Source organism: Rhea americana, unplaced genomic scaffold (genome assembly GCF_003343005.1).
Source record: "Rhea americana isolate MKP2758 unplaced genomic scaffold, rheAme1 scaffold_0, whole genome shotgun sequence".
In the NCBI taxonomy this organism is placed as follows: Eukaryota; Metazoa; Chordata; class Aves; order Rheiformes; family Rheidae; genus Rhea; species Rhea americana.
This window is the reverse complement of record NW_028185037.1, coordinates 17202663-17229751: the sequence shown is the minus strand read 5'-3', so window position 1 is coordinate 17229751 and position 27089 is coordinate 17202663. Positions and strand designations below refer to the sequence as shown.

Sequence of the window (27089 nt, the reverse complement as noted above, 5' to 3'; positions counted from 1 at the left end):
AAAATATAAAAAGCTTAAAGATTTGATAACCAGAGAGCACATAAAATGGCATCTCCACCATAGGCAGTGGAGAAGTTGAGGAAGGTATACTCATTTTTAGGACGCTGTCACTGGACCATTTGGGACCCGTGTCATTCCTTTTGAATGCTTGCTGTAGATATTTTGCCCAAATGCGTTGATCGCACATAGTCTTCTTTAGCACTGGGATGCTGCCTGTAATTCCTGAAGCAAAATCAATAGTTTTCTCCTCAACGACTTGAAGGGAACGTGTTCCCTGAAGGAATGTAGTGCTGAGGGAGCCCAAATGAGGTCCCAGCTCAAATGCCGACTACAAGCCCATGTGCACCAGGGGTCGATACCGCTTGGGCACGAGCTCACTGCTTGGACAAGCCTTGGACATGCTGGGAGAGAACGTCTGAACGTGCGCCACCCTCTGCAAAGCCTACCGCCTCCGGCACCGGCGGCCTGACTTGGAGGTGGCCCAAGCCCAGGCTGGCCCCAGCACTCTGCCGAGCTGCAAGCACCGTACAGCTGGAAATACAGGCGGGCAGAGCTGGCGGCGCGCGGGCTCTGCTCCTTACGGCAGCGTGGAGTTGGCCTGTGGTGCCCACGTAAGCGGGAATGGGAACCAGCAACGGCCAGTGCTACAATTTACAAATCATACTATTTGACCTATGCATATTATTGCATGCTATTTGCATATATATGTACATTATGTTCATGTGGGAGAATGTGCAGTATTTAACAGGCRCAAACCATAAAACAAAGCCAACTCAGACACCTGAAAGTCTCTATATTCTTCACCTTAATCTTTCTGATTTGGAGTAATTGCAGGCTGTTAAATGTCACAGTAATAATGTCATACTTTCCAGGCCAAGGAGGCATTCTTAAAATTGATGGTCTCCCTCTAACCTCTCCTTCAGCCTGCAAAACGGAGATTACCTGGGTTTCCCCTGCCAGACTGTTGCTAGGATTAATCTTTGCAAAATGTTTTCTAGCTGGGAAGGGCTGCACAAGCACTAATTCCTCAGAGCTGCTCCCCTGATGCAATTAGTCACTGCACAAAAGAGAGTCTTATGGGGCTTTATTCCCTCTTTATCTTTTAAAACCACACACACACAAAAAAAAAAAGTCATGAAAAAACAGTACTGATGCATCCACTTCCACTAGATTTTTATATTTATTCTGCAAGCTCCTCAAGGCTGCGWGGGCTGTGTTGCAGAAGGGCATCACAGCTGCCGTTCAGGATCCATCCTGGTGCCCATGCCAGCACTTGTGAGCCACCAGGATGATGTCTACATGCTAGCAATTGAGAATTTTGGGGGGATGTATGATGCCAAACTTGTCCAGTCAATGCTGAACAGCTTTGCTTCACACTTTCCTGACCATTAGCTATTTCCTGGCCTCTCCAAGCAATTAATTTTGGGCAGCGTTGGCTGAATTTATGTAATGTACCTCCTCCCCTAGTGATACTCGTTAGACGAGTGTGGGGTATGGTTTCTTGGTGATCGCTAGTGATGTGATGATACCGGAAAGCGTTCCAAGGAGTTTATAAACGCAGCAAATCACGAGGCCCCCGGTCGTCGTTAATGTATGTGTATGCGYTGTGGTACGAGAACGAGCAGCAAGCTTTCCCTCAGAGGTCTGTTCATGCATAAAGAAAAGAAATGAAAAAACTCTGAGCTTTTTTCTTTAATTATTATTTCTTTCTTTCTTTTCTTAATAAGAAGATGTAAAAATAGCTGCAAATAGCAGCGAAGCTAAAGAGAGGCAAAGTAGAAAATCTGTTTGCAGGAAATGCCAAGCTGGTGGGAGCGCATTAAAAAAGAAAAAAAAGAGAGAGAGAAAAGAAATTGCCACTTTACCCTAAAATGCTGTAGGAAAGAGAATTGGCTTGCAATTGTAACACTTCTAAAATAAACTTTTTTAAAGAAGTCAGTAAACATTGCGAAATAGGGAACTGGCAGCACATTGAGCCASTTGTAAAAGCCACTGCTTTGGAGATATCCGTCTTCTTTGCCAGCTCTGCTATGTTCTGCTGAAATTTCAAAAAACTAATTAGGTTTCATTGAAGATTAAGCTTGGAAAATGTAGTCCAATCAGATAACCACTGAGAAAATGGAAACAAAGCACTTTTAATAGGTCGGTTAGGGACTGTTTTCTTATTGTATGTRTATTTAGTGCTCGGCACAGTAATATCCCCATCCTATTCAAGGTCTTTGAGGGAATTTCTGGTATCAGTAGTGATATCTAGTATTTGGCACAACTGAGAGATCTTAGGAAAGTGATGATGTAAAAACTTGGTTGCAGCAAGGTTGCTGTGCGTTGGTAACAGTATAACAGAGAGAAAATTCAGATCYCAGTTCTGTGTAAATGGAGGTGCCTATCCATGGCAATGCTGCTTACCATTTTAATTCATCAAACAGAAATAGGTACATACGCCTTTCTCCCTCTCCCCCAGTGATGCTATTATGCTGGTTGAGAAGGCAATTTTACTTAAAAAGAGGTACTTAGGTGCTAAAAAGTTCTGAAAATTACCTTCTTCACCTGAATTTTCTCAGGGAAAATCACTTCAAGAATAGGTTTATCTTTTCTGGAACAATTCTGTTCATTAAAATCTTTTGGGCTATATTTGTTGATTTTTCTATATGCATTTATATACACATATATAYATACACGTATATACATACATGTATGTRTGTACACACACACATRTTTTTATATATAGACACACATATACATATATACATGTACTATATGCATTTTAAAAAAACACAGTTAAAATCTGTTCAACTTTACAGAGAGGGAGTGTGCACGCGTATATGCCTGTATGAGTTCAGATAATTCGAATGTATTTTTGAAAAGGCTTGGAATTTTCTGCACTATAAGTCTGATCCCACATCCTAYGACATCTATGAAAGTCTCCATCTATTTTGAAGTCTACAGGATTAGATCTTCTAACCTTAAGTGTTTTTTGCATATTCAGAGCAGTTCTAAAAATAAAATGGGTTGCATTTATAAAGAATTCACAAGAGTTTAGACATGCAAACATATATTTACGTTGCACAGCCAAACTTAGAAGAAGATAATCTTTTGCACTTAAGTAATTGAGCCCTTCACTGAGTACTGGCATGCCTATGCTGTGGAAACTGAGGCACAAAGACAGTATACATCAGCCTTGCACCTGAGGTGACAGTTTTGCTCCACTGAACTTCATCTTTGAAGTTGCCCCTAATTTTGGTAGCCTGCACTCTAATCTCCCGACTTCCTGCTCCCCACACTAAAAGAGGTGGCCAGCCTTTGTGCTAATGTTGACGTTGCTTATCTGTGCATCCTAACTGCTTTTCGATACACACACAACCATTTGTTTGCTTCACCTGGCTTCTCTACTGTGCTGCCCTCAGAGTGGGAGAAAGGAATGAAATTAAGTGACGGAGTGACTCGTGCTTTTTTACAGTAACTGCCATGGAAAAATGCAGTGATTACTTTGGCGTGGCCATGACTGATGACAGTTCTCAGCACTGCCCAGCGGACTCAGAGCTGTGGGGTCACCCAAGCCCTGGATCTTGTTTCTAGCGATATTTGGTATTAGCTACTGTGGAGGAATGAAGAACCCAAATAATAAAAACCGTTAATATCTTGATCCCAGAAAGGATTTTGTGATTTCTTTTAATACAAGACAATCTTATGAAGCCTGTGCATAAGTATGTAGGTTAGCAAGGATTAGCAGGAAGATTAAATCTTTGTATGCAGCATTTCTTTGGCTTCTTTGTTCTGATTGTTATTCTGAACTCCACAGACCTATTGTTCAATTCAATGCACATATGGTTGCTTTACATTGGTCTGTAAAGAGGCAACAATCAAACAAACCAACAAACAGAAAAATACAAGGATATATCTGTGAGTGCCTGTGTTTGTGTTTAGATGTGTGAGAAASGGTAAGCCAAACCAATAAACTGGTGCAAGTGAGACAAATTCATCAGAAGCTAAAGCCAAATCGCTCAGGGGTGTTGTTGGGAGCTGTGGGAAAAGGGATTCTTCGTAGCTCCCTCCCTGTCCCTCCTTGCTCTGGGCTTGCAGAACAAGTGCAGAACCTTTTGGTGGTTGTTGCATTAAGAGCCATTCTGCCTTGGGAACCTTCACCTTGCAAGCAAAGAACACCAAGAAGACAGGTAATGTAGTTTTTGTGAGCTCACCAGCACTCCTAAACCACATAGGAGCAGTCAGAGCAGAGCCCCAGAAAGGGAGTGTCTAACCATCACCTGCCTCTCCACTCTGCACCTTCCAAATCCAAGCATTGTTTCCACCATGCACCACAGAGCTACTACAAARGAGTTTCCCTCCATAGCAACAGACACAATAACCTAGGTCCGGGGTGGTTTTCCTCATCCTGGATAATTTTTTAGATAGTTGTACTTCTCCAACCCTCAGGGCTAACTCCCCCACTCTACTGCAGCTTCCTATTCCACCAGCAGCTGATTCCTCCACAGTCCAGAATAGCAGCAATGAGATCTCCCGCTCCCAGTTCTGGTATTCACCAAGATTTGTGGGAGGAGAGTCCATGGCTACTTCAGCTTTCTCTACCCCTCTTCTGTGTGCCACCTATTTCCTGATACTTTTATGCCCTTTCTATGAGGATAAAAAGAAATCTTACTCATGTCCTAGCAGGAAATAATCTGGGTGAAGGTTGGATTAGGAACAGAAGAACATCTGTTTTGCTAGGTTCAAGTGCTCAGATTGAATGTATAATCTTTTCCACCRTTGTCAGATAGAGAATGAGGAGGTGAGACAGTCTGAGGAAAAAAGAAGGAAAAAAGGGAACCATATTAAAAGTTATCARGAGGAGTCCTCCACTTTCTTTCTTCACAGTGCTATTCCCACCCTGAAACTTTGTAACATACTACAGAAGACATAGTGTCTGCAGTTAAATGGGCAGGAATGGTCTTTGAGAAGACAACTGAAGCTGCATTTTGTACATGCAAAATCTAGCTGTTTTGGTAACCTAGAGTGACTTCTCTTCCCAACAGAAATTGCAAGGAGAGAAAAGTCCCAAGAATATCAATGACACTCTCAAAGAATTGTTTGAGATCGTTCCTGGGGATGGGGATCCACTGCAAGAACGAGATATTTTCACATGCAGACGATGCGCCGTTGTGGGAAATTCCGGGAACCTTCGACAGTCTCAGTATGGACATGATATTGACTCCCATGACTTTGTGCTCAGGTAAGTATGTACCACCTCAGCTCCACATGCCTCTGTTGTTCAAGACTCATCAGCATTTTGGGAGCACAAGTGAGCAAACAAGATTTTAGGGGCTATCCAGTGAAATTTGATACTTAAGTCCAGTCTAAGCTCCAGAGAGGTAAACGAGTTAGAAGTGACTTCTAGATGACCAGAAGTGAGCAACTGGAAGACTTTTCCTCATAACAGGGGATCTAGGAGACAGCTGGATGACTGCAGCAACTTTATAAAGGCTGGTACCACCTCTATGTTGTGAAGAAGGGTGGATATTGTGTCCCACTGGAATCACRAAGTGGGGTTCAGCTAGGCAGAGCTAAGCACACAAAAGGCACTCAAGATATCTGGGCCGAATAAATTTGTCTTTGCAAAGCTGTCAGATGAACTTTCTTAACCACAGTGGTCAGTAGCATTTGCCAGGTTTCACACCATGGTTGCCAGTACAACAAAATTCAGGGAGCGATGCAGAGGTCAGAYGATCTGGAAGGGAAGAACTGCTTCTGAAAACACAGTCTCTGAGATTGTACTCTCAGAAGCAACATAATAAGCTTTGTTGTGCCACAAGGCTTCTGGGGTGGATTTAGATGACATCTGAATGTTCACACTGAAGTAATTTAAGGAGTTCTCCCCTTCAGTTGCTCCCCAACCCTTGGCCAAAGGTCGATCCCTAGAAGCAGAGGCAGCCGACCTGCTCTTCAGATCTGTCTGAGCTGCTGCAGCTCTTGGCATGAAGGTATACCCACACGAAGTGAAGTGGACAGCTTCGTACATTAATACTGCCCATTGTGAGTGTGAAGCAACTGAAGAACATCTGTGCTTACTTGCCTCACCTAAATTTCAAGGCTCACGCAGAAAAGTCTAGCTAGACTCAAAGGCTGTTTTTTGGAGTGGTAAGTGAAGAGTAACACACTCAGATGTTTGTTTCTACTCTGAGGCCTTACCCTTGCCACAGCCATGCATTCTTGAAAAAGGAGAAAACCTTCATGATTTGCAATCAGATCTTTCTGTCTCTTATCTCTATTTCAGCAGTCTTTTGAGCTTTACCCACCTGAGCTAGGTTTGAAGAGATGACACAAGATTTTTAGGATTTACTGTGGAAACCTGTGCAAAAAAGGTGACCCTTCTGTGTGTTATTCCAGAAACAAAATCTTTTGTGGCCTGAAGTTTACTTCCTCATGCTTTGGCAATGCAGCCAAGCATGATAGAGAGCCAAGGAGTCGGAGGTGGCACCTTTCATTGCAAACACCATTTCCACCAGCTTAGTTTTATTTATTTAACCAACTGTTTTTATGACTGAAGTAACTCCAGGTCTTCGTGCTCAGATTATGTGTGCACAGTGCCTTCCACCATCCTGTTCTGCCATGCAGATGATGGGGAAGGTACACAGACCCAAGTGCAGGGTGCGAGTCTGTTACTAAGATGCCACCTTTGTCTTCACTAACAGAAAAAAAGCCTTTCATTTTTTACTTCAGGCTGACTAATCTCAAGACAAAAACATAGTAAGAACCTTTAGAGGATTTCTACACTGAGCAACACAGATCCCTGAAGTTGGCAGAGAAGAGACTAGCTCATCAACAAGTCTACACAGGCCGGCAGGCTAATAACYGCCTTTTAGGGAGTTAGAAGAAACTTAATGAATTCACCTGGGGAGAGCACCACAATATTGMAGCCTCACATATATTTACTAAAGAGATTTTACCTCCTCTGTTATCAGTAACTTGGGGAGCATGTTGTCTGACAATGTGTGATGCTGCTCCTCATCTAATCCTTCCTTRCACTCCCCACACTTCTACTAGGTCTCTGCAGTAGACCACTGAATTTCAGAGAAACCTCATTTTGCACAGAGCTAGACTGAGGGTTTCTCCACAGTGTTGCTCAGATATCATGGAGACATGCAAATTCATTCAGAGCCACTTTGCAGATCTCTAATCTTCATTATGCTGCACCACAGAAACATGTCATTGCTCTACCCACGGCAAGCTAATGTATCAACAAGGGAATTGCTGATGTGTCCACAGAGTTCCTTTAGGAGTAAACACAAGCCTAGAGATGTTTGTGGAGTCCTAGCAGCGTTTGCAGTTCAGATAACCCCCTTCGCTCCCAGTTCCGTGATAGTCGCAACATAAAGCACCTCTATTTGCCCAATGCATTTTGATGGAGCCCTGGTGGGCCCTGAGCAGATCTTCATGCACTGACCCTAGGGTTACTGAAAGACCACACTACTGGATCTAACTGACATGATAGCAAACTATGGAGCTGATTTAGGAGTGACCCCTCACTCCTCAGTAGATTTATCAGAGTCTGGGGGCATACTATAAAGTAAGCCGTGAGTAAATAAAGTGTCAGCAGTAGTCCATGTACTTGTCATTGTGGCTTTTGTGCCTTTTCATAGAAGGACCAAGAGGAATAGTTACTGTTTCTCATCACACATTACGTTGTTTATTAGCTCATCCCTAGTCATTGAAATACATCTGTAAAGTTGGGTGAGAATGAAACTCTAAGAGATCTAGTTGATGAACTGCAGAGTACTATATTTCTACCTACTACATGCAGCAATTTCTGGATAAAAGAGTTGTGCCCTCGCAGAGTCAGCCTCTGTTGACCAGCTCTCCACTTGACTACTAAAGGGGTACAAGAACTTGCCCAGAGAAACACCTTCTTTGCAGACTCTCTCATTCAGTCAGAGGAATCCCATTAAAGCCTAGTTTTCATACGCTTTATCTTCTATGGGTGGTGATCATTTCAGCCTGCTTGAGGACCCTCTGTCCTCAAGGATACTGCTCTGGATACTGCTCTGTCAAGGCAGTATGACAAGTCTGCATATAGCAGTCTCCTTAGCCATGGGAATATTTTCCTGCCACTTCAAGCAATATGTTTCTTCCTACATAATTTCTCTCCAGCTTTCTCATCTTTTATTTTCTTTTTTCTTTTCTTTTTTCTTTTTTTTTTTTTAATGTAGAATGAATCGTGCCCCCACTGCTGGCTTTGAATCAGATGTTGGCAGCAAGACCACTCACCACTTTGTTTACCCTGAGAGCTACAGAGAGTTGGCAGAAAATGTGAGCATGATCGTGATCCCCTTCAAAACCCTGGACCTGCGCTGGATTGTCACTGCTCTCACAACGGGCACCATCAACTTGTGAGTAACGGTAGCCTGCAAGTGAGCTGGCAGAAGGGGTGGAAGTCTACGCACCTCACATTGCTATAGAAAGAAGAAGTCCACACTGAGTTAGCCTCCACTTCTGATAAGGACTAGGGGAGCATTACAGACCGTCTCAGAGCATAATTTTGTCTTGAAAATTTGCTTTCTAGCAACAGTTTGATGTTAGGGTKCAGTTTTCGAGATGGGGATCCAGGTCCAGCTCTTCTTTGGCCCCACACAACAATCTCAAAAAAATAAAAGGGATGCTTTTGCTGCTGGAAATAGGCAGCCTAACAACCTCCTTCCTGGGCTTTGGGGTAGAGTTTCTCATTTTGAGCTTCTTAGCATCCCTTCTTTTCTCAGATACCTTTGGAAATAAAGCAGGTGAAGTCAGAGTGTGTACCCAGCAAAAATCCATTTGCAGAATCAGTAGTTTGGTAGGTTATTCATCCAGAGGCCATCTTAGACATCCAGATTATCCCAGTTGTGACATTCTGAGTAGTGTCTGAGTAGCCCTCCAGTACATATTATCCTGTTTACAGAAGATCATAGAATCATAGAATCAGTAAGGTTGAAAGGGACCTCTGGAGATCATCTAGTCCAACCTCCCATGATACGGAAGCAGAGAGAGATGCAGTGGTGGTTCACACAAGGTGGTGAAAGCAGAGGCGGAAAAGGTATTGCAGCACTTTGACCCCAGTTGACCTCACTTGGGAGAGTTAGTCAGGAGTTTGGTCCATCTTTCCTGGTAGTAAAACAGGGACACTGATCTCTCACTTGTCTCCTCAGAAAGCCTCTGAGGGCTTCACACTTACAGTGTTTTTCTGGCTAGAGTCAGATCCATCTATTAGAGAGTTTGCTCTGTGCCAGAGTATTATTTTTCTTGCAGGATGCAGTGCTATTAAAAGGGAGGCATTACCCTGAGAATCACTCTCGGGCTGGAGAGCCCCTTCAAAGCCTTTCTCTCTATTCCTCCCATCAGGCTTAGCCTCTCATCCCTTCTCTTCTGCCTGCTTCAGAGAGCGAAGCTGGTGTTGGAGTTATCCGTCTTGTGTGATTTTAATTTCCTGGTTGGAAATTGTCTCTCATTCAGGCAGTCTGACACCAACCCGTATCAGAGCTTAAACATACAGGGCTTTGGAGATGTTGCTGAATTAGATCTGTGGCTAATTGCCAGCTTGAGCAATGAGTGGCCAATGGAGCCTTTAGGAGAAGTCACAGCAGAGAGGGAGAGAGAGGGAAGGTGAAGCACTTGTAAGCCATTGCCTACATGATTTGGATCCTTTCCAGAGTGCTAGACGCAGGCGGAGCTGCCTCAGCCCTTCCTGGGAAAAGAGGTGTTTCCTCCTCCCCGGATGCTGCACGGAAGGATCGCAGTGATGTAGGAAGGAGGACACTGGGTCAGCACGGTGTGCCCCTGAAGAAGGAGGGCAGAGGGACTGTGCCTGCCTGCGTGGTGGAAAAGGCAGACACAACATTTCTGTGCATCTTGTCAAAGTGTTTGCCAAGCATCTCTGGGAAAACAAGTTTTCTTTTTTTCTAAATAAAGAAACTGGGGGGAAAAAAAGTGAGGAAGATGAGGGCACAGTCGAATGACAAATGGAGGGTTGCATTGTGTGTCCTCCCTTGGCTTTTTTTTTCCCCCCTCCTTTTCCCATGCATTACCTGGTCTCTGCACTTGCCTCAGCTCAGCCAGGCGAAAGCCATGAACTTGTGCTGTCCTCTCCCTGCCCCCCCYCAGCAGAGGAGTGAGCTGCTTGCTGGATCAATATTAAGCTGCTGCAAGCTGTCTTGYGGTAGCATGGCTCATGGTGATTGAAAGACGTGTGGAGCAGATATCCTTGTTTCATGCGTCTCTTGTGTACCTTAGCCTCAATTTATCACATTTTACCTGGCAATAATGTGCCACACTGATATTTATTCTCTATTTCTTCTTTATGAGTGCTTTTGGGATGAAGTGCTGTCCTGCTAATACATTTATGGCAGCACTGGAATTAGAAATATGAACAAAATGCATGTTTCTTCTGGACCCTGCTAGCAGATTCTCTCCCTTCCTTTAAGCTGGCTTTTCCTAATCCAGAGAATGAAATTTTTGACATTTGTATGCTATGTGAGGTTATCTGCTGTTTGTAAAGCCATGACCTCGTGGGATTGCTCAGTAGCACCATACTTCCTGCTACACATAGAGAGCAGGAGCATATCAGACTATTTATTTCAGAGAAAAGTATTTCAAACTTTTTCAACTTTTTTTTCTAATTTCAGAGTCTCAGAAGATTAAAAGCTTGCAAAAAATCTGTCTCTACACACTAGCGATTAGACCTGCTTCACATTTTTAAGAAAAAAATATGATGGGGCAAAATTTGGTTTTTATTTCTTCTTCTTCTCTTTGTAAAAACAGTTTAGATCCTTTTCAAGTCTTAGCATATTAGGATTCTTTTAACTTGCAACAAATGTGCTGTAGTTTATTTTTAGTGTTTTTATTTTTTTGACACTATGGCTTGTTATATCCAGTTGTGTTAAGAAATCCATCTTTAAGCAATGTTTTAAATCTCAAAATCAGTTCACTTAGAAAATCAGCTAAAAATATATCGCTGACATTTTTTGTACGTTTTTTCTTTAGCAAGCTCTATCAATAAAAATATTTGAGAAGCTCTGGCCTTAAGCCTGGCTCCAAAGCCTAACAGGATCCACAGAAAGCTTCTGGTTGCCTTAAACAGGCTTTGACTTGAACCCCTTGTTATGTCTTTGTCAAATCAGTGAGTTAGGTCTCTCGAGCTACTTTAGGGTTCTGCCCCACGTGCAGAGGTTGTCCCTCCATCTGCAGCTTTATTCTGATTGCCAGAGAACATAATGGGATTCCTTAATCAGCTTCGTTAACAAGGAGCGTTGAGCGAAAAGTCAATTATTTGCTGTTGTTTATTAGTTCATAGAGCACTGTTTCCATGTATTGCAATGCTTTGAAAACACCATCAGCCCAGCAAACATTTGCATGCCAATAAACCATATGAAACAGCAACAGGAATCACCTCTGGTTGCATGTTAAAGAGATGCAGCCTTGGCTCATAAAGGTCACACTTTCAGGGGTGCAGAACTCTTGCATGCAAGCTCCTACATCACACCCCCAGCGCCCTGCAACGCTTTGAGGCACACTGACCCCCCTCCCAAGTCACAGAAGTGCCTCAAGCCCATTCCAGCCCCAACAGTCCTTTGGAGGCGTCTTGCAACCCCAGCACCTACTGCACAGCTTCTTACCCGCGGTAGGAAGAGGAGCCTACAGAGGGCCTTCTGGGCCAGTGTCACCCACCCACATTTTGATCRCTGTCACTCTTCTGTGCCCAAAGTGCAGAGCTGCTCACTACGTTTTGAGTACTTAGCCTCAGAAGTTGGAGCAGGCGGGTTGCAGCAGGAAAGTTGAGTGAGCTCTTAGCCCAGCTAGAAGACACAACTAGTTCCCTACAAGGCAATCACAAGAATAGAGGTCAGCACRTGCAGGGAAAATATTTTTGCTTAATAAGATACAGGATATGTATTTATAATTAAGTGGTATCACATGGATTTGGTAAGTATCTGTTATAAATTATTATAGTATTTATGTAAGTATTTAACTGGAATAAATATCAGTATTTTAAGTTTTCTTCTGAACTCAAAGAAGAGAAATTGCATAATTAATAAGCTGGCACATGCTGAAGTAATAAAACTAGAAAATCATAGGCACAAAAATCATAAGACATTTAACATAATTTTAGTCTGATAGGCTAAACCAATGAGCATGCATTAGGCAAACATAATGACAGATACAATATGTAAGGAAATTGTTGCATACATTTGTAAAGGGTAGAAGGGATCAAAAAGAACTAAAACCCATCAGAGGCATCTCCCATTTGGTTGACAGGACCTTGCATTTCAATGTGGCTCTCTAAGACTGAGCATTGTCTCAGGAAAGATCTGAGGAAAACACGGGAGCAAAAACCTCCAGGCCCTCATCAGTCGTATACGGAGTGCGGTTGCCTTGGCAGGAAGATTCTGCAAGTCTGCTAGGAAGCACTGTAGCAAAAAAAGCCCCATGTATCTCCACTGGTTTTGCCAAAGAACAGTTTCTGTCTTCCTTAAAGTGCTCCACATCTTTGCCCTTGGTTAAGGGTGCAGTAGATGTCCTCTGCAAAGCAGCCAGTGACACTGGCAGACTTTGTTAGAGCCCTGCCAAGTGACTCATATGGGACTTTTCCCAGATTGTATGAATTCCACCTGCAGCTTTGCTCTGTGTGCCATTCTGGTGTGGTACTTACCGGGTCACTAACTCCCTGGCTACTATGCATCCGGGTTTTACGTGATCATAACATCATAGTTCTCCATTTGGTCTTAAGCAGTGTGCCAATACTTCTTACGCAGTTGTATGAAATTCTACAGCTAAGCAACAGCAGGGTTTGGGCACTGCTTCTGAAAAAAAAAAGAACAACTGCCTCATGATTAAAATGACTAATACATCATCTGATCAAAGCTACAGTACTCTCTTTGTTGGTTTAGAGCTATCTGCAAATACTATCTTGGACTTGCACGTAGTTCTTACTGGTTTTGTACTGTACCTGGCTGGTCATCAGTAAAATAAGCCCCCTTGTTTCCTCTACATCATCTTTTTAGAAGAAAAAAACAGCTATTTATTTTTTTAAGGTAATGAAGGGATTCTGCCAGAAAAAAAATGCCTTCRTTACCATAAGAAGGATATGGGATCATCAAGCCTGTTTCTGCCAACTTTGTTACACATGGGAGGCAGGTACAAGGGCAAATTTGTGAGGGCAGTTGGAGAGGTCTGCACGTGGTCCCCTTTTGTCCCCCTTTCCCATTAGCACTGCCCACCCTAGTGCATGTCCTGTGTCATATCCCAGGGTCTATATACTGCTGTCACCTCTCCCACCTCACCCAGCCTGGAACAAGAATTCCAGGTTTCAGGAATGCTCAGAGGAAACAAGGACAGTGCTGTGTCACCACTGTTTTGGGAATGTGTTAAATCTTAATGATAGAATCCTTCTTATTACCAAAAATTGAGTGTGAACATTTAGACTGAACTAGCAGAAGGCTTTGGTGATTGCCCATGTGGAGTAAGGACCCGACTGTGAAGCTATGCCTGGGGATGTGCTCCAGCAGCRAGGCCAGGTCACCAGTATTTTCACACTTGAAGTGAACTTGAGGCAGTTTTCACACACCATGCATGTGCTGAGCCGTGCAGCGCCAGTGTGCACTGTGCATGGGGCGTGGGGAAGAACAGCCTTTTTGTCTTCAACATGTGACTTGTGATTTTGAACCAGTCACAAGGTATGATTTGGTAGGAACTGCTGGCAACCTTCTGCTTCCCACAGCGACTGGAGGGAGGGAATGGCTTACCGGTGTGGGGCCATGGGCTGGAAATGCACAAGTTGCATGTTGAGCACAGAAATCCTGGACTCTGCTACCACCTACTCTGAAAATTGTGCATCAACCACAATATTGAAAGGGGAAAAGTCTCCCTCTAGTGGGAAAAGGGTTTTCTGCCATGGAATTAAACCGAAAGCCATTCCTGTCTTTAAGTTCAAATAGTAGATTTACTGCAACTCTGATGGTCTGAGAATTTAGATTCTTGGACTCTGTGTAATGTTGACTGTGTAGTATATTACCAACTAAAGTCATGGTGTCCTACTGTCAATAACTACTTTTAAAATTAAAAAAAAAATTGTGACATCTCCCTGTAAACTTTGCCTCAGTGAAAGCTTGGTTCATTTTATGACTTCGTTGTTTAATTGCAGCCTCATTTTACAATAGATTATCTGATGTAGTATGAAAATATTACTCAACATGAAAAATATTATTGGAAATAGTTGCAAATATTAGTATGTTAGGCTTTTACTAATTCTTTTTTTTTTTTTTTTTAACAGCACGTATGTTCCAGTTCCAAGGAAAATCAAAGTCAAAAAAGATAAGGTGAGCAATGCAGGTCTGTTAATTTGCCCTGATGAACCAGCTGTAGATATTTTGCCTCTTTGGGAGACTGAAGAATCCAGGGGAGTTTTTCACATTCATAAAAAAGGCAAACAAATATACACATTCTTTACAAGGCTTAGCTAAGCTAAAAGTTTATTTCCTAGTGTGCTATTCATACCATAATTTGGCCACTAAATAGCTGAGGTTGGGAAGAAACTGCTCCTGTGACTATGCTATTGTGCAATGGCTGGTGTTGAAGATGGCATCGCTCCCTCTGGTACCGCTAAGGGAGACGAAAGGTGCTCCACTGGCCAGCAGCAGTCACCCTCTGCAGCAATTACTCTATTTCCACTTGTTGCAGTTGTTGGAATATAACAATATTTTGAGCTGTGGAAAGCTTTTGGAGATATTTTTAAAATGATTTGACTGTCTGAACTCCAACCACGTTTCTTGCTCCTGGGTTGCTTCCTTACAGTAAGGAGCTAAGTAAGCTCTGAACAAATAAAAAGTCATGTATTTTCAAGTCAGTGGAGAGCTTGTGATGGTTTCAATGACTCTTGGAGAAGGCCCTTAGCCCACAAATGTACCARCTGTCTGCACTGAATTCAGCAAGCCTGGAGCTTGGGCTCAAGCTAAGTCCACRCTGTTTAATGGTTAGCGCAGTTCCTGGCACAGTTTTCTCCCAGGCTCATTGATACTCTCCCAAGTGATACCCAAGCACAGTCTGGGAGATAGCATAGGCTTGAGAATATTCCCCATTTTGGATAGGAACAGAATTTAGCTGTGTGAACACAGTCTGTGCCATGCCGCTTGCTCCAGGTGGAGAAATAAAGAAATACCTCTGGGCCATTGTCTCTCACGGTGTGCATGTGTGGAAGAGCTCGAGATCCCAGCGTCTCCAAGACTCTTACAGAGCATTAAGATTGCAGACATCCTGTAGACAGGGACAGAGTTAGGCACTGAGCTGCCTTTCTAACGTATGAAAGGGCCAGCATTGCTCCGTTGCTGTGCGTAACCTTCTCTAAGGCACTGTTGCCCTGGCACAGGCTCCCTGTGTTCCTCCTGACCCATCTGCTTCACTCTGTAGATGCCTACAGAAGAAACATATATGGTGCATTCAAAAAATGGCAGGTAGCTACCTCACTGATAAAAGTAGGTCCCATTTGTAAATACATGCCTGAAAGCTGCATTTAYTGACTAAGGCGTGTGTCCATCATTTAGCAGACCAAACTTTTCCAAAAGTTTCAGATGAGTCCTTTCAACTAGTATCACTTTATATCCCTGCACTTCTATGAGGTGTAAAATAATCACTCTACCGGTCCCTACCTGTTGTGAGGGACACATTAACCTGTGTGAAACCCTCGTGAGATGCCCTCTGACATGTTGTTAAACTCGTGTCACCGTTTAGCCGCTAGCAGCAGCCTAGGGTATGACTAGCAGTACGGAGTAACTTCCTGACAAGGGAGACAGTATGCTTGTACTTTCTGCCATGCTGTGCAATGCAAAACCCCCCATGAGACGTGACTGCATGCAGATACAACATCAGCAGTTAACCTCTGACTTTGTAGAAAGGAAAGCCCTGCAGCTAACCAGACAGCACTGATGCACTGTCACTCTAATTACGAGCACAGCATGGGAGGGCAGAGCTGATGGCGAGGCCTCTCTTTGCCCAGTTCAGGGAARGAGTGTGAAACCCAAGGCTCCCACTGGTTATTGGATTCACTGTTCGCTCCACTCTAAAATGCTCCGTCCCCATTAGATGGCCCCATAATTTCTCCAGGAGATAATCAAGTGTGATGTATGTCTTGTAGAAAATAAGACCTAAAAAAAAAGAGCATGCTTGCGAAAGAGGATACACGACTTGATAGACTTGCAAGCCCCAGGTTCCCCTAGACCTGTACCTACAGAGAGACCAAGATAYGGCTGGCACATTGCTCCTACATCCCCACCCAAATCTCGCTTGACATTTTACACTTCCTTTCTCAGGCCTCAGATTCCTCATGGTTCACCCTTGTTGCAGCAGGGTGCTGCAGTGACAGCTATGGCTACTGCTTTTCACAGTAGCAGGAAAAACTGAATGCCTGTTTTTCTTCTCACTTGTGCCACCTCAAACCCATTGATTTGAATAAGAATCACTCAGGATTTGCAGCAGAGTAAACAGGAGGAGTGTCAGGTCCTAGGAAGGAATAGTCATATGTAATTGCACTTAGGAAATGTTTTTGAATGTATTTAACTATGTGATTTTATATTTYCCTTACACCTGCGCTCAGGGAATAACTGTCATCATTCCTGTCTCCTCACTCTCTTACCCCAGCGTCCTCTAGGGATTAAATGCTACTAGGTTTGGGGGGTTTTTTGTTTTTGTTTTGTTTTTTACTATTTACTAGTAAATAGTATTTTACTAATGAGCCAATCTCTCTATTTATTTTTTAGATTCTGATTTATAACCCAGCTTTTATCAAGTATGTCTATGAAAACTGGCTCCAGCATCATGGAAGATACCCCTCCACAGGCCTTTTGTCACTGATATTTGCACTCCATGTATGCGATGAGGTAAAGGCAGGTTGGGTTTGGATATATAGATAGCACAAGAGAATGTTTCTTGTTGGGATGCTGGAATTGTGCCTGGGTCACTCACTCATTCTTTATTTGCCCATCTCCATCTTCTCTGCCATTTGCTTCTTAAGCCAGCTTACAGAGTCCTCAGTAACATGTAGATGTGCTCAACTCTCAATGGTTTATTTTTTAATGTGAGTAGCACTTCAGATGTATTTTTCASAGAAATACAGTTAAACGTAAAGAGTAAGATTATATTTGACATTGAGACATCTAAATGCAGATGTCAAGCTAATGGTATCTATGTCTTCATTAGCTGTTTATGCACCTATCTAGTCAGTGGAGGCCCAAGTTATAATTTGTCTTACCATTTAAGCACCTAGAGCCATTGGTGTTGCCCTAAGCTTGCCATCTGCCTCCAACTGCCTGGCCAGGAGGGTGTGGGTCTCTGTGTGACGTCTGCCCATCTTGAACACCATGAGACCATCTCATGGACAGTTGAACTGAGCTCATATGAACACAGTGAGTGGAGCTGAAGGACTGATTCAGCAAACCAAACTGTCGGTGACACATTCTCTGGAGAGCGCTCAATCCRCCTGGATAATTTCCATCTGGGTAACTAACCCTTAAACTTAATCCCACCTGAAGAACATTGATTAACCACTCTCACACAAGCCAGATTCAGAAATATATATGGTCCATTTTCCGATTCCTTTCAGTTCCCAGGTTTGGGGGTTTATACAGCAGATTATGGTAAATCCTTCCACTCCAGGAGTTACTTGAAGAAATTGCCAGGTTCAAGGATATGAGATGCTCCTAGGTGATCAGTCTTAGMTAGTTAGCATAAAACCAGGTCAGCTCTACAAAATCTTGCAAGCACAGGCCTTTCAGCACAAGGTATAAAAATAATTATGCTGGCAAAATCCCTGGCCTGGACACAGCTCTGCTGACAAAAGCAAAYTTTTGTTGTCTTGGCCTAGGTTGCTTGGAGAGGTAATGGCCCCATGCCAGTAGTAAACCTCCAAATTTTTCTGGCAGAAACTGTAACAGCCAAGGCAGTCAGGACGTGCAGCTTGGGTGGAACCTGGTTGCTGATGAGCAGGCAATGAGAAAGGCTTTGATGTTACCAAAAATAATCTAAAACCAGCTTGTATTTGGGTGGTCCCAGGTGTGGGTGGATTGGGGTGCCTGTTCTGTGCACRATGGTCCATTCAAACCCCGTCATATCATTGCTCCCAGTTTACATAAAGTCAGTTGTGATGTTTTGGCTTATATCACCCGCAAGGACARGCCTAGCCATCGATGAATGGACAACTGGGAGAGAAGAGGCTGTAGGTGTATACTCACAGAAAGAACATAGTATCCCTCTGCTTCTGGATCTCATGGAAGTGACTGTAGATGTCATATAATTAAACACCTAAATGTGGCTCCAGATGGGTTGGCATTTTGAAAACTAGAGCAAGAACAAATATATTTTCACCCTTTGTAGTCATAATCCACTAACAATGAGATTGTCATCCTAAATCCCTGCTCTCTTGAGGTCAAACGTCATCCTTAGAGGACAGGACTGTGTGTTCCCCATAATGGTAAAGAGGCGGTCACAGGTAGAAATTTCCTCTTCTGCGTAGATTCAGATGTGGTGACAGTCTCAGGATGGCTTAGGGTATATTGTCCCTTTATTGGCCCCCTATAAAGCCTGAGCTCRTTATTCTGTGGTTGCATCACTGAGCGCAGTGGAACAGCTTGGCCCAGCACCAAGGTCTTGCTAGCTCTAGATGAACTGAAAGTTTCTTCAAAGTTTCAGACTGAGACCAAGGCTTTCCAAGCCATAACAGTAATTYTTTCTCACTTCCTAGGTGAACGTGTATGGTTTTGGAGCAGACAGCAGGGGACACTGGCATCACTACTGGGAAAACAACCCATCAGCAGGGGCTTTCCGGCAAACAGGTGTCCATGATGGGGATTTTGAGTTCAATATAACTTTGACTCTTGCCTCCATTGAAAAAATAAAATTTTTCAAGGGCAGATGACCCTTGCCACAGGGAGATGTGGGAGCTGCAATTTCCAGCATGCAGCAGAACAGAATTTAGTGAAGATGATCTGGAAACTAGCCAGGTTTAAGTGTCTGATTCTGCAGTGGATTTGGCATGTCTCACTGCTGCAATGATCACTGCACGGAGCTCGACTGAAGACCAGGTTCCTGGCTGCACTTGATTTCCTTCTACAGATAGCTGGGACCTACCAATTAGTTCTGGGGATAAATGATATGCTGAATCACTGCTTAGGCTCTACAGCTTAATATCTGAATTACTGATGAAAAATCTGCCAGTTGCAATTAAGGGAAACCTGGACACAGGAACTGCTATTTGTGTGTCCATTCTTTCCTTCAATAAGGCAGGAAATCCTTGAAGAAAACTGAAAAGAACTTCTGGCATCTGACACCCACTAGGGTAGCTGTGAACATAATAGTAAGGATTACCTCAAAGAAATGAATTCACTTCTGCTGTTGATCTTTTTGAACCATCTCTTCAGTTTCCTCTATTACTTCTCAGTTTATACTGTATTAAGCAAGAATGTGATGACGTTGCCTGGAGTAGTAACTCTGCCAATGCTTCAGTCTGCATTGATAGCATCTAAAAATATGAATCGAATCATTTCTGATCATTTATTATTTAATATTACTTCCTATACAGCCATAATGACAGGAGAAAACAATACTGAAAACTCCAGCAAAAAATGGCCTTTTTAGCTACTTGTTTGTTTGTCTTCTTTGGTTATATATATATATATTTTTAATTCTTTTATGTGTGTATGTGTGTGTGTGGAAAATGCTCTGAAATGCTGATTTTTATTTAATCAATCCGGTTTAAGGTTGGGAAGTGGACTATTTTCTTTCAGTCGTTTACATGTGCCTTTTATAATTGTGCAACAGATGTACTTTTTTTTTTAAGATGACAAACCCTAAATTAAACCTTTTTATAGAAGGGGGAAAAATTAACCAAAGTTTAGCCTCCATGTGGTATATTTTTTAGTCAAAACTAATAGTAACAGTTCCTATATTGTACTTGAAAAAATGCAAGCAAGGCTAATTTTTAAAGGTAACTTTTACCTTTTTTATGGGAAAATACCCAAAAGTTCCAATGAAATTTTTCTTCTTATTTTTTTACAAATTTAGAAAGTGATATCTCCTTACAAGGTCTCTGTTTGAAATGGAAGAAGAAATATCATGGGTGGCAATATAAGATAGTCATATAATAGAAATACTTAGTGCTGCAGCGGCATCTACAAGGACACACTCTAYGCACGCTGATTCTACAGTATAAGCCAGATTTCCAAATAATGTGCATCTCTGGAGGAATGAGTATATTAATATCAGTTCCTGTAGGCAGTGAGAGGAGGGAAGTGACAATGCAGTTTTTATATCCACAGATTTTTGCTAAATCAATACATTTGATCCTCAAGGATATGTGAAGTATGGCTCCAAGAACAAAGTTCAGATGATGGACAATGCRGAACTGTTTCTTAATGTCATGATAATAGGATTCATGAATTATTGCCCCATTGGGAAGCTACCTATTAACGGCCTCAGCATCACTAGCCAACAGTTGCTTTATCCACATGAGTATTTCCGTGAGCATATGAAGAGACAAGAATGCCAAATTTCCGTACAAGGAACTGAACTTCCATGTCGCACGCATATAACCCTTCAGTTTAGCAACATGGAAAGGGCAGGATCCTCCAACATTCATATTGAGACCCATTCATGATCCTTATGTCAAGAAAGCCTTTCATAGCATGGTCGGTAACAGAACTTATTCACTTGCATGTTGCAGGAGGAGAAAATTCAACAAATTTAGTATCTGCTAAAGACCCTTTGTAAAAGAATGACAATTTTCTACTTGAATCATACTTGTTTGTTTGTTTTAAACATTGCCATTATTGAAATTGTTGTAAATCAATATGTTTCTGGTGAGAAAATAGGTTTCAAACAAAGCAGCTATATTAAGAGAAAGATTCCATGGAAGACTCCAGCAGTATCTTCACCCTGTGCTGGATTTTGAAGATATTTTTGCATTATGAACAATTCAAACACTTTAATTTCTTTTCTAATAGAGGGATGACAGTAATTCAGAAACATTTCATTGCTATTTCATTTTTGGAAAGACTTGGAAGAGTATGCATGGTGGCTTGGTACTCAGATGCTATTGATTTTTGCTCACAGGTGGCCATTTAGAATCAAAGGAAAAGATCAAAGATCAGCTAAATTTTGGTTATGTTGTTTTGAAAGCATCCTTTTGGTGTMCAAATTAAATTTCTACTTTTTCTCTGAATACTCTGCATCTGACATTATATATGCAATATCTTGGCTTATACTATACTGGTCAGGTCTAGCATCTTCATTATGGGACAAACTACAATTCCCATATAATTTTCTTACTGACAGCAAGCAGTAACTGTGTGCTGCTGATGCCATTTTCCCAAATATCAGGAGAACAGAAAGTGGATATGACTAATATGTAGAATGAGGAATAGTTTGTGCCATCACATTTCTCTTCCAGAGGAACTTTTCCTGGAGTCTTTTAGGTGACTCAYTATTGTCATGTTAGATCTTCTTAGAATTGTGTGTCCACAATTTCTCTGCTCACTCAAAAGCCTTCAGAATGAAGAGATACCAACAGACGATGCTGGAGGAACAATTCATTCCATTGCCAGAATTGAAGACTTTCTGCTTTCCTGCTGGGAACCCTGGTTTTATTTTGTTTAAAAGAAAAACAAAGGAAAACACTTAATCTGCCAAGGCTTCAAACTCTTGAACTGTATTTGCCACCACTGAAAAATCTCTAAGGCACTCCTTGAGTGTGTTGTGTTTTAAGCCAAAGCCAACTCTCTTGAGCACTTTTTTTTTCTCTTGTGACTAGATTTTCTTCCTATTTTTCTTTGAATATGTTGTTGATTATGATAATCATTTCTTTGCTCTGATTGTGACTCTCACTCAATCATTCTTTGACATTTTATTTATTTAAGTTTCCAGTATGATATGAATCAAAATAAATTTTTTATTATAATCAAGTGTTTCTTTATGTCCATGTTTCTTCTTCTCATAATATTTCCAGTAGCTTTAGCACTTCCTTAYATATAACGCTGTTACACATAACAGTGTAATGAAGCTTTACCCTTCCTCCCCTCTTCTGACACACTTCTCCCCCATCAAGGAAACCACCACAGTTATATTTACAAATCATTCTCGTCTCCCAGAGGAAAGTTTAAGTTTCAGCCCCAGCAAAGCAAAATAAYGCTGGCAGTTTGCTCTTGAAAACTACTTTGTACTTGGCTTCATGTCACATGTCCACTCACAAGAAGTGCACTGAATAGCAGTTTCCAGATCTGAAATGATTTTGTCAGAAACTTAATTTACATAAAATTAAATTCAAAAGACTACTGGGACCAGTAAGACATGCAGCAGCAGCAACAGCAACATCCAGACAGATGGACCAGCCACAGGAGCTGGACAAAGGACTTTGCTTATACCATCAACTGAAGACATAAAGTACCCACAGGGGAACAGTATGACTTCGGTTCATGGCATGAGTTCCTTTGATGGCTCACATTCAGGATAGCAATTAAACTCAACAAATGAAAAGGCAAGGGAGTCCCTTGCCACCTTTAAAATCTCAGTTTTCACTTTCCTTTCATACAGAGTTGTAGGGAGYGGAACTCATTACATTTTGCTGTCTTCAGGCAATGTGAAATAAAATGTGGTTCACTCASTGGAAAGTTCTCCTGGGTTAGGTACTCCTATGCAGAGGCAAATTTCTACTTTTTCAATTTRGTTTTTCCTGTAGACATTTTGAGTTGCTCCAGAGTTTCCAAGGTAGCATTTGGTCAGCAGAACATCAACATATCCATATGGGAATTTGGCCAGACTGGTGATAATCCTACTAAAACAGGACATTCCCCAGAATTGTTACTTTTTTTCCATGTAATTAGAGATTCCAGTGATAAACAGCAGGCCAGAGCAGGCCAGAAGCCACATCRCTAGATGCTAGAAGGCATGCAGAGGGCTTCATCAAGCACACTGAGAAGCTGGTGAGCTGCCGAGCCTCCAGCTGGCAGCAGCGGATTCACAGGCGTGGTGACAAGAATGACTGATGACCAAAGGTTCACGGTCAGGACTTCTGAGAGCTGTCTGTGGAGAGAGGTTTTGCAAGCTGACAGCCTCTATCATYTGAGGCTTTGATTTGAATAGATAGACATGGAAAAAGACACAAGGAAAGGTCAAGATTGAGTAAATAAAAATAATCTGTGGAACTGTTTGGGAAACTAAGTGAAATGTTCTAGCCATTTACTTTGTTGCTCAAAGTAGGTGGGCCAAGGTTGAAGTAGGCCGATGAGGGCTTTTGGGGAACACATGTGAACAAAGCGTTGTTCAGTGATGTTCCTCAAAATGCAGGTCCTGGATGCTCTTCATATCAGCATGCCAGGAGAGCAGGCTTAGGGCTGAGCATGTATACCCTAGAACACAACATTAAAATAAGCTAGAGACTTAAAACTGTATGTAGATTCAAAAGATGCTAAGACCTTTTCCTAAGTCTAAGAGCAGGTAATACTAATGCCACCTGTGAGAAAATCTAGTCTTTGGGGTGCAACTGCACCGAGGTAACTTGTTCTTCCCAGTTTCTCATTCCACAGTTAATCCACTGGTATCAGATAAGATTACCACTTATCATTAGCAGGAATGACATGATCCAAACAAAAGAAAAAATATTAAAAAATGAGTTTATTCAGAAGGAGTACAGGCAGCAACAGTTTATATGCCCTTRCTGCTTCCAAATTTGCGGTGAAATCACCACTGGAAGTTTAACTCTGTTACTGTAGGAGCTGGAATGTTTTTTTAAACCTCCATTTCCAACAGCTGTGGCAATGAGTAATCACTACCTTGTTGCAGCTGTGTTTGCTTCCTTCCTTATTTTGGTACCCACCTCCCTCTCCAAAYGTGCATGCTGTTCCTCCAGTTGTAGGGCCCTCTGAGGTGGCTTCTCCCAGGCTAAGGGAGATTTGCTGGTCACCTCTTGCAAGTCTGGCCCTCTGGCCTGTGATTTTCCAGCTCAATGGGGAGATCTAGCAGATGTAAGTAAATGAAGCTGGAACAACATTTTTTATTTCCTGCAATAAGCAAAGGAATGGGAAACGTTTGCRTGTATACAGAATTAATGGGTCTCTGAGCACTGAGATGTGATTAACTCATTTCAAYCAGATCTGGGACTCTAAGCACTTCATTATCTGTTTCATTAATGGTTATGACTAATATCTGATTAGTGTCTTGATTTAGCCAGTAATGAGTTCTCTACATTAATGGAGTTTTCCACTGGGAGACAGTGGGAAGGGAAAAGGATGGAAGGACCCCCGTAACTGCCAAGAGTACAGGCTCCTCACCATCACGCTAACTGATGCATTTATCCTCCCTGTACCTGCGCAACCAGCCCCTGCATGCCATTGCAGACGTGCATATGGGACACTGGGCATACATGTGTGGCATGTCAAGCATGCACAGCCAGCCTGCGCAAAAGGATCCAGTTCTGGGTCTCTGAAAGACAAATCACCCCAAACTGGTGGTACTGTCCCCCTAGGCTGGGTGTGGGGAAGGTGGYGGAATTTGGCACAATTTCTCACTTTAAGCCCGTGTTGAAGTTATTGGAGAAATACAAGGAAAACTTATTTTTCCTGAATGATTTTAAATGAGTCGGAATGGAGTCTGTACTGGGAAAATCTCAGGGTGACTGGGGAGCTGGAAATCTTGGGCATATACATGGAATGGGAATCTGCTTTTAACCTGTGACTTTTTCCCTTGCATATGAGGCAAAGGATGCGTAAGTGGCTGGAGATGGGTAAAGGGGAAGAAAAATTGGACAAAGACACAAAGGAGCCTTAACAGGGAGCTCTTGGACAATGCAGCAGAGTGATTTGCTTTCTAATAACATTTAATAATTTCCCCACTAGAGCGTGCTATTTTCCTATTCCCATGACTTATCCGGTTGCTTCTGGAGTGCACAGTCCTCCTGTAGCAAGGCATGTCCCATCACAGAGGAGTGCCCAGAGCYGCTTTCTTCCTAGCAGTACTGCTGCAGATGCAGCATTTAGGATTTATTCGCCAGATCTATCTGTTTTGGTCCCTGGATGATGTCTAGCAGAGAGTTGCAGGCAGGAGCCCACTGACCCTAGATGGGAAAAGGGAGCATGAAAAGGGAGCTGAAGTCCCTGAAGGCTTCACACCTTGAGGGCTTTTTATATCATTGCTTGGTTATCCCTGCAGCTTTTCTCTCCTGCTCTGAGAGGTGATGACACTCCCAGCCATCTTTTGTTTTAATCTTGTAGTAATGATATTAATTRCAAAAAAAGAAAATTATTCTTCCTTTGAAACTTAATTCCCTGACMAGGGACAAATATTCAGATCTCTGAGATATGTGGCAGTGCTCAAATATTTTTAGCTAGAGGTAAAGGTAGCTAGAGGCAGCTAGAGGTAAAGACTTTAGTTATGGCACATCAAAAGGTGGGATAGGGTCCTTTGCAGACCATAAAGGCTACTCAGCTGTTTYCAGCAAGAGTTGCATGTTACGCTACCAACATAATTAACTCATAGAATTTTGGATTTGTTTGCCCTCAGCTGTAGCACTCAGATGTTAAATGAGAGACAAGTATGTTGCAGMAAACAATCAATGCTGCAAATTAATTAACTGGATTCAATGAAAACAGGAGCCCTATCTGGCTGTTAATTGGGTGCAGAGTGTATGATCGTGCCTTAGTTGTGCCCAAGAGCCTTGGCGAGTGGGGAGCCATTTGGCCCACTTGGCCAGATGCCAGCTGGGGACCCAGGAGTCCTGGCTCCTGCCTTGGGCTCTGCTACAGCTCTACTGGGTGACCGTACATCATATCATCTTTTCACCGCTAAGAAGCRCACACCCTTATCGGGGAATGGCACTGACTGGGGCATGCTGGTGTCCCTCCTCATCTGCTCCAGCATCCTGTGCACCTCTCCATTTGGACTCCAAGCTACCTGACTCTTTTCTTGTGGGAGAAACCACAATTGTCAAGCCCCAAGAGACCTGAGCAAGGTGTGAAACAGTCCAAACTTCTTCAGCATGTTTGTCCCACATGGGAAAATATGCCTCCTGTGCCATTGCTGGGCCTTTCCCCAGGGCGAGCATGGCTGCAGTTCAACAAATACTTTACTTTGTCATGTGGTCAAACAGCCAGCCCTTCTTGGGTAAATCAGCCTTGTGAATTGATCCAGAAGAAAGCTACCTTAGCAAGAAAAAATGTCACAGGCCTATTATTCCCCAGTCTGTACTGTCACTGGGAAGTGCAAGAACAGCTAGAGAGGGGAGTGGGCAGGATTGCGTCTAAAATTGCCCAGGTGCTAAATATTTCCCTGGAGGTAATTGTGGGGCCCAAAGAGCCCCACAATATTCACAGTTCTTGGGGTTGGTTTTTGTTTTTTGGGGGTGTTTTTTTGTATCACTGTAAGAATATGGCATGGTATGACAGTACACTTCCTTTGGAGAATGTCCATACTCTTCAATAAGAACTGGATATGAATCAAATCTAATTCCCAAAACAGGAAGATATCAATGTGAAATTAGATTTTTGGTTCAGATCTCTGCCAGTAGACATCAGCACAGCACTGCTTAAACAGCAAGAAATATGAGAATGGCCTTATTGGACTAGAATGAAGGTTCATCCAACCAAGTCTCTTAAGTGTGGTTCATCATTGTTGTTTGGGCAGGCGTAAAAGAATATGACCAGACTGATCTCTCCCTTGGTAGAAGAGAGAAGATTTGGGGAACTAAGCATTTAGGGCTGTGCCAGAGTTTACAGTTAGATCATCACATTCAGAAGATACTTTTGAACCTATTCACACCTCTTTAAGTGGTCTGACCCCTTTCTTTCTTTTTTTTTTTTTTTTTTTTTGTATACTTGTGCCTTTGATATTTATAGTATCCTGTGGCAGTGAGTACCATGGTTTAAATATGTGCTGCTTGAACAGTTGCTAATTTCAGTTTTAAATTTACTATCTGATCATTTCATTAGGCAACCCAAGTTTTGAATATTACCATATTGGTACAGTGAACAATTATTCGATTTCACCTCTTCTACTGAATATTTTCATTGCCCTCTCATCATTTCATCATCATCATCTTTTTT

At 42.4% G+C, this 27089-nt stretch overlaps 1 protein-coding gene across 2 annotated transcripts in view; it reads left to right on the top strand.

The window, feature by feature from the left end:
- ST3GAL1 (ST3 beta-galactoside alpha-2,3-sialyltransferase 1) overlaps positions 1-21959 on the top strand; it is a 73327-nt gene extending 51368 nt beyond the window's left edge. For both annotated transcript variants that reach the window (XM_085320352.1, XM_085320428.1), the window contains exons 3-7: positions 5028-5224; positions 8199-8378; positions 14288-14333; positions 16767-16886; positions 18746-21959. In XM_085320352.1, coding sequence (XP_085176478.1) covers positions 5028-5224; positions 8199-8378; positions 14288-14333; positions 16767-16886; positions 18746-18919 — 717 coding nt within the window. In that variant the 3' untranslated portion in view covers positions 18920-21959. The remainder of the gene's footprint in view (positions 1-5027; positions 5225-8198; positions 8379-14287; positions 14334-16766; positions 16887-18745) is intronic.
- Positions 21960-27089: the final 5130 nt, after the last annotated feature.